This window comes from Rattus norvegicus, chromosome 4 (genome assembly GCF_021556685.1).
Source record: "Rattus norvegicus strain SHRSP/BbbUtx chromosome 4, alternate assembly SHRSP_T2T, whole genome shotgun sequence".
Lineage (NCBI taxonomy): Eukaryota > Metazoa > Chordata > Mammalia > Rodentia > Muridae > Rattus > Rattus norvegicus.
In genome coordinates this window covers 102,614,330-102,630,653 of record NC_141537.1, presented here as the reverse complement: position 1 = coordinate 102,630,653, position 16,324 = coordinate 102,614,330, and the positions used below count along the sequence as shown (strand labels likewise).

Genomic DNA, 16,324 nt, shown 5'->3' with positions numbered 1-16,324 from the left:
AGCAGGAAGAGAGTGAGACACTGAGCCTGGATTGGACATCTGAGATCTCAAGGTCCACACCCAATGATATATTACCTTCAGTAAAGCCACACGTACACCAGCAAAGCCATCCCTACTAATAGTGTGTATCTCTAAGGATCTATGGGGGTCATTTTTCTTCAAACCACCACAGTCTTCTATATCAATTGATGTGACAGGTTCTTACATCAAAATGAAACAAAAGTCTCTGTAGTAGTTTTCTATTTCTTCTACAATCACTTACTACAAAATACCTGTAACTTAAACATGAGAAGTTCATTATTTTATGGTTTGGGATGTCAGAATTCAAACACTGGACTCAATGGGCTGATGTAGGGAGCCTACATTCCCAGTTAGAGGATCTAGAAGGAGTTATGTCTTTTGTTTTCTTGAACTCATACAGAACTTCCAAACTCTGTAGCTTGTGGGCCTTTCCAAAATTTTTTCCAAATTATATTTACTCATGTATACTCATTATACACAATGTTGAGTTTCATAAGAGCAACTTCTTTCAAATATATGATCTATAAACCATACTTATACCCTATCCAGACTAGTTTTTAGGTTAACTTGACAAAAGCTAGAGTCATCTTAGGAGGAAACCTCAATTGAGAAAGTGGCTTCATTTGATCATTCTTTGGGCAATTTTAGGAAATTTTATTAATTAGTGATCACTGGGGCAAGGCTCAATCAGTCCTGTGTAGAGAGGCCCACACCTAGGCTGGTGGTCTTGAATTCTAAAAGATATCAGGCTTAGCAAGCCAGAAGGAACAGCCAGTAAGTAGTACTCTTCCATGATTTCTACATGCAGTCTTGCTCCTGGGTTTGTGCCCTGTTTGAGTTTCTGCCCTTAATTCTGTCAGTGACGGGCTATTATTTGGAAGTATGAACAGAATAAACACTTTCCTCAAGCGGCTTTTTTTCATGATTTTCAATACAGCAATTATAACCTTAACTAAGTCATTCCACTTGTTCTCCTCTTCTTTCTGTTCCATGTTCCCTCCAACATGTTTCCTTTCCTACACTAATTTCCCTTTTCTACACACAGACACAGAGACACAGACACACAGACAGCCATAGACACAGACACACAGAGAAAAAGAAACACACACACACACACAGAGACAAAGAAACACACACACACAGAGAAACACATAGACACACACATACACAGACACACACACACACACACACACACACACACACACACCAATAGAAATATCACTCCATAGTAACATAGGATATGTTTTGTGTTGATAGACTCTATCTTCCATATCCTTCTTTTCTGAGTTAATTTAACATTTATGAAAGGGAAAAGCCAAGGCCCCATTTAAACAATTTATGTATTCCTTAAAAACAAACAGATCCACTGGCTTTAGAGACAATGGATACAGCAGGGAATGAAAGTTTTATGGACCACATACAATTATTCATGTTCAGTGTGTGTCTCCTTGCAATTATAATATCCTCCTGATGGGTTGTCCCATTTTATTGATTATTCTTCTACTCTAATGAAATACCATGACTAATGCAACTTACAAATAAAGGTTCATTTCTGCTTTCAGTAAGAGTACATGATGGCAGAATGGAGGTAGCATGCAGGAGATATTTTAGCTGGAGCAGAAGCTGGGGGCTAACATCTAGATATATATGCATGTAAGTATGCATGTATGTATATATGTATATGTATGTATGTATGTATGTATGTATGTATGTATGTATGTATGTATGTATAGATACTATGTGAAAATCCCTAACTGGAGATAGGGATGAGTGAGAATCATCATGTAAGTGCTTAGAATCAAACCTCAGTCTTTTGTAATAACAAGTGTTCTTAACCTGCAACCTGTCTCCAAAACCCCAAATTTTCTTTTTAATGTTTCTCTTTCTTTAACTTCATTTTATTTTTTTATTGATTATTTTATTTGTGTACACATCAATGATATCCCCTTTCTTGGTGTTCCCTCTGGAAATCTCCATCCCATTCCCCCAACCCCTGCCTCCATGAGGCTGCTTCCCCACCCACCCACACAGTCCCTCCCGCCTCCCCACCCTGGCATTCCACTACACTGGGCATCTAGCCTTCACAGTATCAAGGGCCTCTCCTCCCATTGATGCCTGACAAGGCCCATCCTCTGCTACATGTGTGGCTGGAGCCATGGGTTGCTCCATGTGTATGTACTCTTTGATTGTTGGTTTAATTCCTGGGAGCTCTGTTGTGTCTGGGTGGCTGATATTGTTGTTCTATGGGGTTGCAAACACCCTCAGTTACCTCAGTCCTTTCTTTAACTCTTCCATTGGGGACCCTGTTCTCATTCCAGTGGTTGGCTGCAAACATCCACATCACTATTTGTCAGATTCTGGCAAAGCCTCTCAGAAGACAGCTATATCAGGCTCCGGTCACCATGTACCTCTTGGCATCCCTAACAGTGACTGGGTTTGGTGACTGCATATGGGATGGATCCCCATGTGTGACAGTCTCTGGATGGCCTTTCTTTCAGTCTCTGATCCCTACTTGGTCTCAATAAATGTTGCCTGTTTCCTACCCACTTCACTTACCTCCACAATCCAAACTTCTTTTTTTTTTCTGTTTTGTTTTTTTTTTGTTTTTTTTTGTTTTTTTTTAATTAACTTGAGTATTTCTTATATACATTTCGAGTGTTATTCCCTTTCCCGGAATCCGGGCAAACATCCCCCTCCCCCCCTCCCCTTCTTTATGGGTGTTCCCCTCCCAACCCTCCCCCCATTGCCGCCCTCCCCCCAACAGTCTAGTTCACTGGGGGTTCAGTCTTAGCAGGACCCAGGGCTTCTCCTTCCACTGGTGCTCTTACTAGGATATTCATTGCTACCTATGAGGTCAGAGTCCAGGGTCAGTCCATGTATAGTCTTTAGGTAGTGGCTTAGTCCCTGGAAGCTCTGGTTGCTTAGCATTGTTGTACATATGGGGTCTCGAGCCCCTTCAAGATCTTCCAGTTCTTTCTCTGATTCCTTCAACGGGGGTCCTATTCTCAGTTCAGTGGTTTGCTGCTGGCATTCGCCTCTGTATTTGCTGTATTCTGGCTGTGTCTCTCAGGAGCGATCTACATCCGGCTCCTGTCGGTCTGCACTACTTTGCTTGATCCATCTTGTCTAATTGGGTGGCTGTATATGTATGGGCCACATGTGGGGCAGGCTCTGAATGGGTGTTCCTTCAGTCTCTGTTTTAATCTTTGCCTCTCTCTTCCCTGCCAAGGGTATTCTTGTTCCCCTTTTAAAGAAGGAGTGAAGCATTCACATTTTGATCATCCGTCTTGAGTTTCATTTGTTCTAGGTATCTAGGGTAATTCAAGCATTTGGGCTAATAGCCACTTATCAATGAGTGCATACCATGTATGTCTTTCTGTGATTGGGTTAGCTCACTCAGGATGATATTTTCCAGTTCCAACCATTTGCCTACGAATTTCATAAAGTCGTTGTTTTTGATAGCTGAGTAATATTCCATTGTGTAGATGTACCACATTTTCTGTATCCATTCCTCTGTTGAAGGGCATCTGGGTTCTTTCCAGCTTCTGGCTATTATAAATAAGGCTGTGATGAACATAGTGGAGCACGTGTCTTTTTTATATGTTGGGGCATCTTTTGGGTATATGCCCAAGAGAGGTATAGCTGGATCCTCAGGCAGTTCAATGTCCAATTTTCTGAGGATCCTCCAGACTGATTTCCAGAATGGTTGTACCAGTTTGCAATCCCACCAACAATGGAGGAGTGTTCCTCTTTCTCCACATCCTCGCCAGCATCTGTTGTCCCCTGAGTTTTTGATCTTAGCCATTCTCACTGGTGTGAGGTGAAATCTCAGGGTTGTTTTGATTTGCATTTCCCTTATGACTAAAGATGTTGAACATTTCTTTAGGTGTTTCTCAGCCATTTGGCATTCCTCAGCTGTGAATTATTTGTTTAGCTCTAACCCCATTTTTTAATAGGGTTATTTGTTTCCCTGTGGTCTAACTTCTTGAGTTCTTTGTATATTTTGGATATAAGGCCTCTATCTGTTGTAGGATTGGTAAAGATCTTTTCCCAATCTGTTGGTTGCCATTTTGTCCTAACCACAGTGTCCTTTGCCTTACAGAAGCTTTGCAGTTTTATGAGATCCCATTTGTCGATTCTTGATCTTAGAGCGTAAGCCATTGGTGTTTTGTTTAGGAAATTATTTCCAGTGCCCATGTGTTCAGGATGCTTCCCTAGTTTTTCTTCTATTAGTTTGGGTGTGTCTGGTTTGATGTGGAGGTCCTTGATCCACTTGGACTTAAGCTTTGTACAGGGGGATAAGCATGGATCGATCTGCATTCTTCTACATGTTGACCTCCAGTTGAACCAGCACCATTTGCTGAAAATGCTATCTTTTTTCCATTTGATGATTTTGGCTCCTTTGTCAAAAATCAAGTGACCATAGGTGTGTGGGTTCATTTCTGGTTCTTCAATTCTATTCCATTGGTCTATCTGTCTGTCTCTGTACCAATACCATGCAGTTTTTATCACTATTGCTCTGTAATACTGCTTGATTTCAGGGATAGTGATTCCCCCTGAAGTCCTTTTATTGTTGAGGATAGCTTTAGCTATCCTGGTTTTTTGTTATTCCAGATGAATTTGCAAATTGTTCTGTCTAACTATTTGAAGAATTGGATTGGTATTTTGATGGGGATTGCATTGAATCTGTAGATTGCCTTTGGTAAAATGGCCATTTTTATTATATTAATCCTGCCAATCCATGAGCATGGAGATCTTTCCATATTCTGAGGTCTTCTTCAATTTCCTTCTTCAGTGTCTTGAAGTTCTTATTGTACAGATCTTTTACTTGCTTTGTTAAAGTCACACCGAGGTTCTTTATATTATTTGGGTCTATTATGAAGGGTGTCGTTTCCATAATTTCTTTCTCGGCTTGTTTCTCTTTTGTATAGAGGAAGGCAACTGATTCATTTGAGTTAATTTTATACCCAGCCACTTCGCTGAAGTTGTCTATCAGCTTTAGTAGTTCTCTGGTGGAACGTTTGGGATCACTTAAATATACTATCATATCATCTGCAAATAGTGATATTTTGACTTCTTCTTTTCCGATCTCTATCCCCTTGACCTCCTTTTGTTGTCTGATTGCTCTGGCTAGAACTTCAAGAACTATATTGAATAAGTAGGGAGAGAGTGGGCAGCCTTGTCTAGTCCCTGATTTTAGTGGGATTGCTTCAAGTTTCTCTCCATTTAGTTTAATGTTAGCAACTGGTTTGCTGTATATGGCTTTTACTATGTTCAGGTATGGGCCTTGAATTCCTATTCTTTCCAGGACTTTTATCATGAAGGGGTGTTGAATTTTGTCAAATGCTTTCTCAGAGTCTAATGAAATGATCATGTGGTTTTGTTCTTTCAGTTTGTTTATATAATGGATCACGTTGATGGTTTTCCGTATATTAAACCATCCCTGCATGCCTGGGATGAAGCCTACTTGGTCATGGTGGATGATTGTTTTGATGTGCTCTTGGATTCGGTTTGCCAGAATTTTGTTGAGTATTTTTGCGTCGATATTCATAAGGGAAAGTGGTCTGAAGTTCTTTCTTTGTTGTGTCTTTGTGTGGTTTAGGTATAAGAGTAATTGTGGCTTCATAGAAGGTATTCGGTAGTGATCCATCTGTTTCAATTTTGTGGAATAGTTTGGATAATATTGGTATGAGGTCTTCTATGAAGCTTTGATAGAATTCTGCACTAAACCCGTCTGGACCTGGGCTCTTTTTGGTTGGGAGACCTTTAATGACTGCTTCTATTTCCTTAGGAGTTATGGGGTTCTTTACCTGGTTTATCTGTTCCTGATTTAACTTCGGTACCTGGTATCTGTCTAGGAAATTGTCCATTTCCTGAAGATTTTCAAGTTTTGTTGAATATAGGTGTTTATAGTAAGATCTGATGATTTTTTGAATTTCCTCTGAATCTGTTGTTATGTCTCCCTTTTCATTTCTGATTTTGTTAATTTGGACACACTCTCTGTGTCCTCTCGTTAGTCTGGCTAAGGGTTTATCTATCTTGTTGATTTTCTCAAAGAACCAACTTTTGGTTCTGTTGATTCTTTCTATGGTCCTTTTTGTTTCTACTTGGTTGATTTCAGCTCTGAGTTTGATTATTTCCTGCCTTCTACTCCTCCTGGGTGTATTTGCTTCTTTTTGTCATAGAGCTTTTAGGTGTGCTGTCAAGCTCCTGACATATGCTCTTTCCTGTTTCTTTCTGCAGGCACTCAGCGCTATGAGTTTTCCTCTTAGCACAGCTTTCATTGTGTCCCATAAGTTTGGGTATGTTGTACCTTCATTTTCATTAAATTCTAAAAAGTTTTTAATTTCTTTCTTTATTTCTTCCTGGACCAGTTTATCATTGAGTAGAGCATTGTTCAATTTCCAAGTATATGTGGGCATTCTTCCTTGATTGTTATTGAAGCCCAGTTTTAGGCCGTGGTGGTCCGATAGCACGCATGGGATTATTTCTATCTTTCTGTACCTGTTGAGGCCCGTTTTTTGACCAATTATATGGTCAATTTTGGAGAAAGTACCATGAGGAGCTGAGAAGAAGGTATATCCTTTTGCTTTAGGATTGGATGTTCTATAAATATCCGTTCAGTCCATTTGGCTCATGACTTCTCTTAGTCTGTCTACATCTCTGTTTAATTTCTGTTTCCATGATCTGTCCATTGATGAGAGTGGGGTGTTGAAATCTCCCACTATTATTGTGTGAGGTGCAATGTGTGTTTTGAGCTTTAGTAAGGTTTCTTTTATGTATGTAGGGGTCCTTGTATTTGGGGCATAGATATTTAGGATTGAGAGTTCATCTTGGTGGATTTTTCCTTTGATGAATATGAAGTGTCCTTCCTTATCTTTTTTGATGACTTTTAGTTGATAATTGATTTTATTTGATATTAGAATGGCTACTCCAGCTTGCTTCTTCTGACCATTTGCTTGGAAAATTGTTTTCCAGCCTTTCACTCTGAGGTAATGTCTGTCTTTGTCTCTGAGGTGTGTTTCCTGTAGGCAGCAGAATGCAGGGTTCTCGTTGCGTATCCAGTTTGTTAATCTATGTCTTTTTATTGGGGAGTTGAGGCCATTGATGTTGAGAGATATTAAGGAATAGTGATTATTGCTTCCCATTATATTCATATTTGGATGTGAGGTTATGTTTGTGTGCTTTCATTCTCTTTGTTTTGTTGCCAAGACGATTAGTTTCTTGCTTCTTCTAGGGTATAGCTTGCCTCCTTATGTTGGGCTTTACCATTTATTATCCTTTGTAGTGCTGGATTTGTAGAAAGATATTGTGTAAATTTGGTTTTGTCATGGAATATCTTGGTTTCTCCATCTATGTTAATTGAGAGTTTTGCAGGATACAGTAACCTGGGCTGGCATTTGTGTTCTCTTAGGGTCTGTATGACATCAGTCCAGGATCTTCTGGCCTTCATAGTTTCTGGCGAGAAGTCTGGTGTGATTCTGATAGGTCTGCCTTTATATGTTACTTGACCTTTTTCCCTTACTGCTTTTAATATTCTTTCTTTATTTTGTGCGTTTGGTGTTTTGACTATTATGTGACGGGAGGTGTTTCTTTTCTGGTCCAATCTATTTGGAGTTCTGTAGGCTTCTTGTATGCCTATGGGTATCTCTTTTTTTAGGTTAGGGGAGTTTTCTTCTATGATTTTGTTGAAGATATTTACTGGTCCTTTGAGCTGGGAGTCTTCACTCTCTTCTATACCTATTATCCTTAGGTTTGATCTTCTCATTGAGTCCTGGATTTCCTGTATGTTTTGGACCAGTATCTTTTTCCGCTTTACATTATCTTTGACAGTTGAGTCAATGATTTCTATGGAATCTTCTGCTCCTGAGATTCTCTCTTCCATCTCTTGTATTCTGTTGGTGAAGCTTGTATCTACATCTCCTTGTCTCTTCTTTTGGTTTTCTATATCCAGGGTTGTTTCCATGTGTTCTTTCTTGATTGCTTCTATTTCCATTTTCAATTCCTTCAACTGTTTGATTTTGTTTTCCTGGAATTCTTTCAGGGATTTTTGCGATTCCTTTCTGTAGGCTTCTACTTGTTCTCTAAGGGAGTTCTTCACGTCTTTCTTGAAGTCCTCCAGCATCATGATCAAATATGATTTTGAAACTAGATCTTGCTTTTCTGGTGTGTTTGGATATTCCATGTTTGTTTTGGTGGGAGAATTGGGCTCCGATGATGGCATGTAGTCTTGGTTTCTGTTGCTTGGGTTCCTGCGCTTGCCTCTCGCCATCAGATTATCTCTAGTGTTACTTTGTTCTGCTATTTCTGACAGTGGCTAGACTGTCCTATAAGCCTGTGTGTCAGGAGTGCTGTAGACCTGTTTTCCTCTCTTTCAGTCATTTATGGGGACAGAGTGTTCTGCTTTGGGGCGTGTAGTTTTTCCTCTCTACAGGTCTTCAGCTGTTCCTGTGGGCCTGTGTCTTGAGTTCACCATGCAGCTTTCTTGCAGCAGAAAAGTTGGTCTTACCTGTGGTCCCGAGGCTCAAGTTTGTTGTGGGGTGCTGCCTATGAGCTCTCTGCGGTGGCAGCAGCCAGGAAGATCTGCGCCGCCCTTTCCGGGAGCTTCCGTGCACCAGGGTTCCAGATGGCGTTTGGTGTTTTCCTCTGGCATCCGAGATGTGTGCAAAGAGAGCAGTCTCTTCTGGTTTCCCAGGCTTGTCTGCCTCTCTGAAGGTTCAGCTCTCCCTCCCACGGGATTTGGGTGCAGAGAACTGTTTATCAGGTCTGTTTCCCTCAGGTTCCGGAGGTGTCTTAGGCAGGGGTCCTGCCGATCCTGGGCCCTCCCCCACGGGAGCCCAGAGGCCTTATACAGTTTCCTCTTGGGCCAGGGATGTGGGCAGGGGTGGGCAGTGTTGGTTGTCTCTTCCGCTCTGCAGCCTCAGGAGTGCCCACCTGACCAGGCGGTGAGGTCTCTTTCCCAAGGGGTCTGGGAGCAGAGAGCTGCTGCGGGCCGGGATCCGCGGGCGTGGGACCTCCGGCAAACACAGGGAGTGCCAGGTCCTAGATGAACTCTGCCTCTGTGTGTCCCGATCTCACCAGGCAGCTCTCTTGCAACAGACAAGTTGGTCTTACCTGTGGTCCCGAGGCTCAAGTTTGCTCGTGGGGTGCTGCCTAAGGGCTCTCTGCCACAATCCAAACTTCTATCTCTTCTCTATCCTCCCCTTCCTTTCCCTCATTTCCCTTCCCTGCATCGTCTTCTGTTCCTTTCCCTTTCTTTCTATTCTTTCATCGATTTCACTCCCCCGTTTCTTACTCTGCTTTTTTTGCCAAGCATGTTTATTGTTTTACTTGGATTGTCAAGCAATGATATTTTTACTATTATGAAACTCAACTGTTTTCCATTTCTTTGATCATGAACTGAAGCTTATAAGATCATATAGAAATTTGCGGTTTGAGAGCTCTAAATTGGTCACTGGCCTTCCTACACAGTGATTGCTTATTCTCTTTGATAGTGTTTTTGGATATTTATTTGAGCTGGAAACTCTCATACCACAGTGCCCGGGCAATTACTTCCTTATTGGAACACTGCTTGGCATAGGTCCTTACAGATCAGCCCAGCTGCTCATGTCATATAAACCAGGCCTTTTCTATAAGAACTGAAAAACATCAGACTTGCAGGGAGATCAAGGTGAAGTCACAGACCCAGGTCTTCATATTCCTGCTGCTCTGTGTGTCTAGGGAGGAATTTCAAAGTACTATAATGTCTTCAAAATATTTCATTTATAGAGAAATAATCATAGTTTTAAGATATGTAAGATATAATAGCTATTTTCTATTAGAAGCCATAGCAGACAGTCATAATGCCATTAGAAGAGGCATTATAATTTTCTACGTTGTATCAGGAATTTTTGTGTGTATATACACACACTCATTATTTATCTCTGATTGCCGGTGCTTATGGGAGCATTGTGATGACCCACTCTACAGAATCCCTGCCTGCATCAGTAGGAGTCAGAGTTACCATGAGCTGCAAGGCCAGTCAGAGTGTTAGTACTAATATAGCCTGGTACCAACAGAAGCCAGGGCACTCTTCTAAACTGCTGATCTACTATGCATCCAGTAGAGCATCTGGGGTCCCTGATTGCTTCATAGGCAGTGGATCTGTGACCCATTTCACTCTCACCATATTCAGCAGGAATATGGAGACCTGGGACTGTGACTTCATGTTGATGCCCCTGCCAGTCTGATGTATTTCAGTTCTTAGAAAAGGCCTGGTTTATATGACATGAGCAGCTGGGCTGATCTGTAAGGACCTATGCAAAGCAGTCTTCAAATCAGCAGTGTGCAGGCTGATGACCTGGCAGTTTATTTCTGTCAGCAGCATTACAACTCTCCAGCATAAACCTCCTTGAGAGTTTTACAGATACCTGTACCACCTACAGCTGTGACCTTGAACATTTCCTCCTCTATCTAAGAGCACTTATGCTTGATTCATTAGTGAAAAGCTAGTGAAAATCTTGGCTTGGTTCTTATGGATAAAGAAAGCAAAAATATTTGTGTATATTTTCATTTCCTCAGCAATGTCTGAAGCTTATGAGATCATATAGAAATTTGTGGTTTGAGAGCTCTAAGTTGGACACTGGCCTTCCTTCATAGTGATTGCTTATTCTCTTTGATGGTATTTCTTAAGACAAATTATGTAGCTTAAACTTGGTAAAAGCATTATTTTATTATTCATGAATGCAGAAGCTGAGTTCATGACTCCATAGACTGAATTCAAGAGCCTAGCAGGCTACATTCTCAGTGGTTAATCTGGAAAAGAATTGGTCCTTTGCTTTTCTGAGCTCCTACATCTTTCCTCCAGTCTTGTGCTCCTTGTATGTTTTTTCCAATTCTCCTTTTTAAATAGACTTACTTATTGTCATATATAATGTTGGATTTTATAAAATAAAAATTTTAAAAATATACCATCTCTTTTGAATATATTCTTCTGCCTTGTTTTCTGCTTTCTGACATTTCCTTATCCCTTCAACTAACTTCCATCCTCCCCATAATGTTCACTATACTTTTATGTAACATATCTCTCCATAAGAGATGTCTCTCAGAGTACTGGAAGGTGCCAAGAGGAAAAAACAGTTTTTCTTGAGTATAAGTTTATAAAGTATAAATAGTTACTGACTTGGGAAGATACCTTCAATATTTCAATGATGACCTTTCAATTATTGTAGTAACCAATAGTTTTTGGGTAGTGGCTTAGTCCCTGGAAGCGCTGGTTGGTTGGCATTGTTCTTAAGATGGGGTCTCAAGCCCCTTCAAGCTCTTTCAGTCCTTTCTCTGATTCCTTCAACGGGGCTCCCGTTCTCAGTTCAGAGGTTGGCTGCTGGCATTCGCCTATGTATTTGCCTTATTCTGGCTGTGTCTCTCAGGAGAGTTCTACATCCGGTTCCTGTCAGCCTGCACTTATTTGCTTCATCCATCGTATCTAGTTTGGTGACTGTATATGTATAGGCCACATGTGGTGCAGACTCTGAACGGGCATTCCTTCAGCCTCTGTTCTAAACTTTGCCTCCCTATTCCCTCCCAAGGTTATTCTTGTTTCCCTTTTAAAGGAGGAGTGAAGCATTCACATTTTGGTCATCCTTCTTGAGTTTCACATGTTCTGTGCATCTAGGATAATTTGAGCATTTGGGCTAATATCCACTTAAACATGAGTGCATACCATGTGTGTTTTTCTGTGATTGGGTTACCTCACTCAGGATGATAGTTCTGAGGACTTCTTAATAAGATGGTCTCAGTCTGTTTTGGAGTCAGTTATAACCAGAACACAACATGGACATGAGGTTTGTCACTCAGCTCTTGGTGTTACTTCTCCTCTGATTCTCCGGAAAGTTAGCACAAGAAGGGTAATTAGCTTAGCCTAATGTATTCATTCCAGACTGATTTGTCACTTTTCTTATGATGTGGTTACTCAGTGGCTGTTTTTCTGTCTTTAACTGCAGGTGGCAGATATAACATCAAAATGATGCAGACTTCTACTCCATGTGCATCTCTGGGAGAAACCATCACCATCAATTACCAGGCTAGTGAGGATGTTTATACTATGTTATCGTGATATCAGCAGAAACGAGAGAAAAACTCCTAAGCTCCCGATCTATGGTGCACATATCTTAGAGACTGGTGTTCTGTAGAGTTTCAGTGGCAGTGGGTATTGACATAGCAAAGACATCAGAAATTAATGCCTAGGACATACTGTGGAAACTTGATAAGTAACTAAGGCCTGTAGGACTCTTTCTATTAGACATAATTTAACTTGGAATTTTTATGTTTTTAGTTTCCATGCTCTCCACTTATTTTGTGAGAAACAGGACAGAGTGGGGAGCCTTGTCTAGTCCCTGGTTTTAGTGGAATTGCTTCACGTTTCTCTCCACTTAGTTTAATGTTAGCTACTGGTTTGCTGTAAAGGGCTTTTACTATGTTTAGGTTTGGGCCTTGAATGCCTGTTCTTTCCAGGACTTTTATCATGAAGGGGTGTTGAATTTTGTCAAATGCTTTCTTGGCATCTAATGAAATGATCATGTGGCTTATATCTTTGAGTTTGTTTATATAGTGGATTGTGTTGATGGATTTCCATATATTGAACCATCACCGCATCCCTGGGATGAAGCCTACTTGATCATGAAGGATGATCATTTTGATTTGTTCTTGGATTCAGTTTGCAAGAGTTTTATTGAGTATTTTTTGCATTGATATTCATAAGGGAAACTGGTCTGAAACAGGAGTCTGGATTTGTAAGGTTGCTATCTCCATGTGTCCAAACTGAATGAACTCTAGTAAATGACATGAAAGCTTGGTCTGAGCTCACTGCACCTATCACAAAGTAAATTATAAAGTTTAACGAGAATTGAGAGCATATGACAACTTTATTAACCACTGATTGGGTATAGATACTCATATGCCATATTCTTGAACTTAACTATGGGAACTTCCTTAATCCATGTCCTGTATAACTCTCTCATATGAGGGGTATTATCAGTTTCAGTGGATATCTGAATAATCTTATCAGAAATTATTTAACTTCTTTTACCTGTAAGACAGTTGTATAAAATAACAGGGAATGCATATTGATTAAATGCATATTTAATTTTCAATAATATTCTTGGCTTAGTCATGAAATGTTAACATCAGATAAATAATTTGCTTTGAATAAATAATGCCACTAGGTCTTGCAACCAGTTGATTAATAATACATAGTTTTGAAAGATTGTCTCTATGCATAGATTAGCTTGGACACATTTTATGTGTCCAAGGTTGGCCATACTCTCATAATTCTCTTGCTATTGTTTTCCTAATTCTGGACTTACAGATGTGAATCTCCACTCCTTGCCATGATATTTTTTTATTTACCTTTATTTTATAAATTACTTCTTATACATACTTTTGTAGTTCACTAATCTGAAGTCCTAGCAGGTTCAGCATTTATGTTTCTGCTATTGATTTTCATTCATACTCAACATTTTTTGATTGTCAACAATCTTGGATGCATTAATTATTGGTCTCTGTAAAATCTTTATTTGGATTAGCATGGCTGTGCTTCCTTGTGCAGATTCCTTTAAACTAGTCATTATGTCAAAAAGAACATTTTATTGAACCCAGATTCAAGGCTGCTAATTTCTAGATTACACTAGAATTTGTATTTCTGTAATAAAATTCATGGCACTGTTTGTCAACAGCCATTACTTCATGATGAAATCTGTTTTTATACCCTTTTCTTTTCCCCAAATTTAGATCTCTCTGTTTCCTGAAGTTGTCAGGAGAGTACATACTAGTTTCTACTCGGTTTTTCTTCCTTTAAGATAAAGTTTCTTTGATTGGATATAAATTAATGTCCATGAAAATTTCCACAGGACTTAACTTATTCTGGGATGCTCTTTGCATTTCTATCCATGATTAGCTCAAGAACTGAAGCCCAAATTTTTGAGGTACTAATCTTTATCTTCAGTATGAGTGGTTTTTGAAATTAGTTATATTAAACAAATTTAGTCTCATTTGTCTTTCATCTTTTTCCCTCCTCCTTCCTTTTTTACTTTGTTTCTTTTGTTGTTGTTATATTTTTGAGCATGTCCTACTACTTCCCTAGTACTGTCTTAGATAGGTCTCCTAATATTTCTGTAGAAATCAATTGATTTAAATATGTCTTAGATTCTAACACACAAGTTGCTGTTAGCTGATATCTTTCAGTGATTGCTCATGCTCTCTGTGATGTTATTTTTGGCTGTTAATTAACACCAGCCACTCTTGGACACACTTCCTAGTCATTTGTTTATGTACTTGCTGACTGCTTTGCATAGGCCTGTCCAGTCGAGCTCAGCTGCTCAGAGTATATAAATCAGGTCTTTGCAGTGAAAACTGAGCATTATCAAGCAGCAGGGGGAGCAAGATGGAATTTCAGACTCAGGTACTCATGACCCTGCTGCTCTGGGTATCTGGTAAGAATTTGAAAATTATTATAATCTTTTAAGGGACATGTCTTTGTATGCAAGAAATTTATAATATGTGTTAAACTATAATATGTCTTATACAACAATACTCTGACAGCATGATACTGAAAGGATATTAAATGACAAATTTTAATTGCTATTCTATTCTGTGTTTTTATACGTATGTGTGTAATATGTACGTTTGTTGTTGTCTATTTCTTATTCTAGGTGCCAATGCTAATGTCATGATGACCCAGTCTCCAACTTCACTTGCTGTATCAGCAGGTGAGATGGTTTCCCTCAGCTGTAAGTCCAGTGAGAACCTTTATTCAAGCACATACAAGGCGAACTACTTGGCTTGGTACCAAAAGAAATCAGGGCAATCTCCTAAATTGCTGATCTTCTATGCATCCCATAGAGCATCTGGTGTCCCTGATCGCTTCATAGGCAGTGGATCTGGGACAGATTTCACTCTCACCATCAGAAGTATGCAGGCTGAAGACACGGCAGATTATTACTGTGCGCGGCATTATAGCTCTCTTCCCACAGTGCTTCAGCCTCTTACACAAACCTCCTTGAGTGTCTCACCAGCTGCTGATACCACACACAGCCCTGGCCTTGCCCACTTCCCCTTCTGCCTGAGAGTTGGTGTGCCTGAGAAATAGATGAGACCAGTAAAAATGTGTTTAATGTCTCATGCCTTTTCATATTTAAAATCTTTGTATAAAAATGCAAATAACAACTCAGTATTGTCTATTATTTTTGTAACCTTACCACAAACTTCTCTGCTTGAATATAAGAGATTTATTAATTTTTTTATAGCACTGGAGTTCTGCTATTCAGCATAAGACTCTTTGGACTCAAGTTATGAAGAATCCATGAATGTGATTAATATATGAAATATGTCTTCCAAGTTGGAACCTCTAGGAAACAGTAAATTTACTCCATTCTTTAAATTACAAATGGGTTTATTACTTCAATTTACTGGTGACCTTTTCTCTTATCTTTTTTTTTTTTTAGTTTTATAAATTCTTCTTTTTATCCAATGTGGAGACCTTTAACGAGAGAAGAAGAGTAGAAGAGGGGAGAAATAAAGGCCTGTCATGAGCACATGGAGGGGAGGGGTTGGGGTCGGGAGAGAAGGGACAAAGTTAAGAGGGCAAGAGAAGAGCAAAGATCAAGAGAAAGAGCTTATAAATTCTTCTAATTTATATTAAATTTGCATGCATATGATTGTCCACTAGTATGTATATGTGTTCATGTTTGCAGTGCACATATGGCATGTCATGTTTGTAGAGGTCAGAGGACAACCTGGATATGATTTTCTTCTTTGACATTTGGTTTCAAGGGATGAAACTCAGGTTTGACATCAGGCATGGTAGCAAATTTATTTGTCATCTGAATTTTCTTGCTTTCCCTTAACATCCTTTATTTATGTAAAGTCATTGTATGGAATTTTCATGAAAAAAATTTTTTTCAATGGATTCTGTGTTTTGATGTATGTACTAATCTTCCATATTTTGCCTTCTCTTTCTTGCTATCTCTTCTTCCAGACCCTCTTCTAAATATCTAGCTCTCTCTCTCTCTGTCTCATACACACACACACACACACACACACACACACACACACACACACACACAAACACAGAGAGAGAGAGCTGTTCCCACTTACATAGACATATTACATATGCAAACAAAAATTTATACATATACACACGTACACCACACATATACACATGTGTATGCACCCACATACACATACACACATAATAAAACCACATATTCCTACACACACATGCACTCACACAGAGACATACACACATACACACAAACTTTACATATGT

The 16,324-nt window shown here is 39.6% G+C and overlaps 1 gene segment (V, D, J or C); it reads left to right on the top strand.

The window, feature by feature from the left end:
- The first annotated feature begins 14,417 nt into the window (after positions 1-14,417).
- Positions 14,418-15,963, top strand: LOC690794 (immunoglobulin kappa variable 4-1-like). The segment is given in 2 exon segments: positions 14,418-14,489; positions 14,709-15,963. Coding segments are annotated over 2 exon segments (486 nt in total).
- The last annotated feature ends 361 nt before the right edge of the window (positions 15,964-16,324 follow it).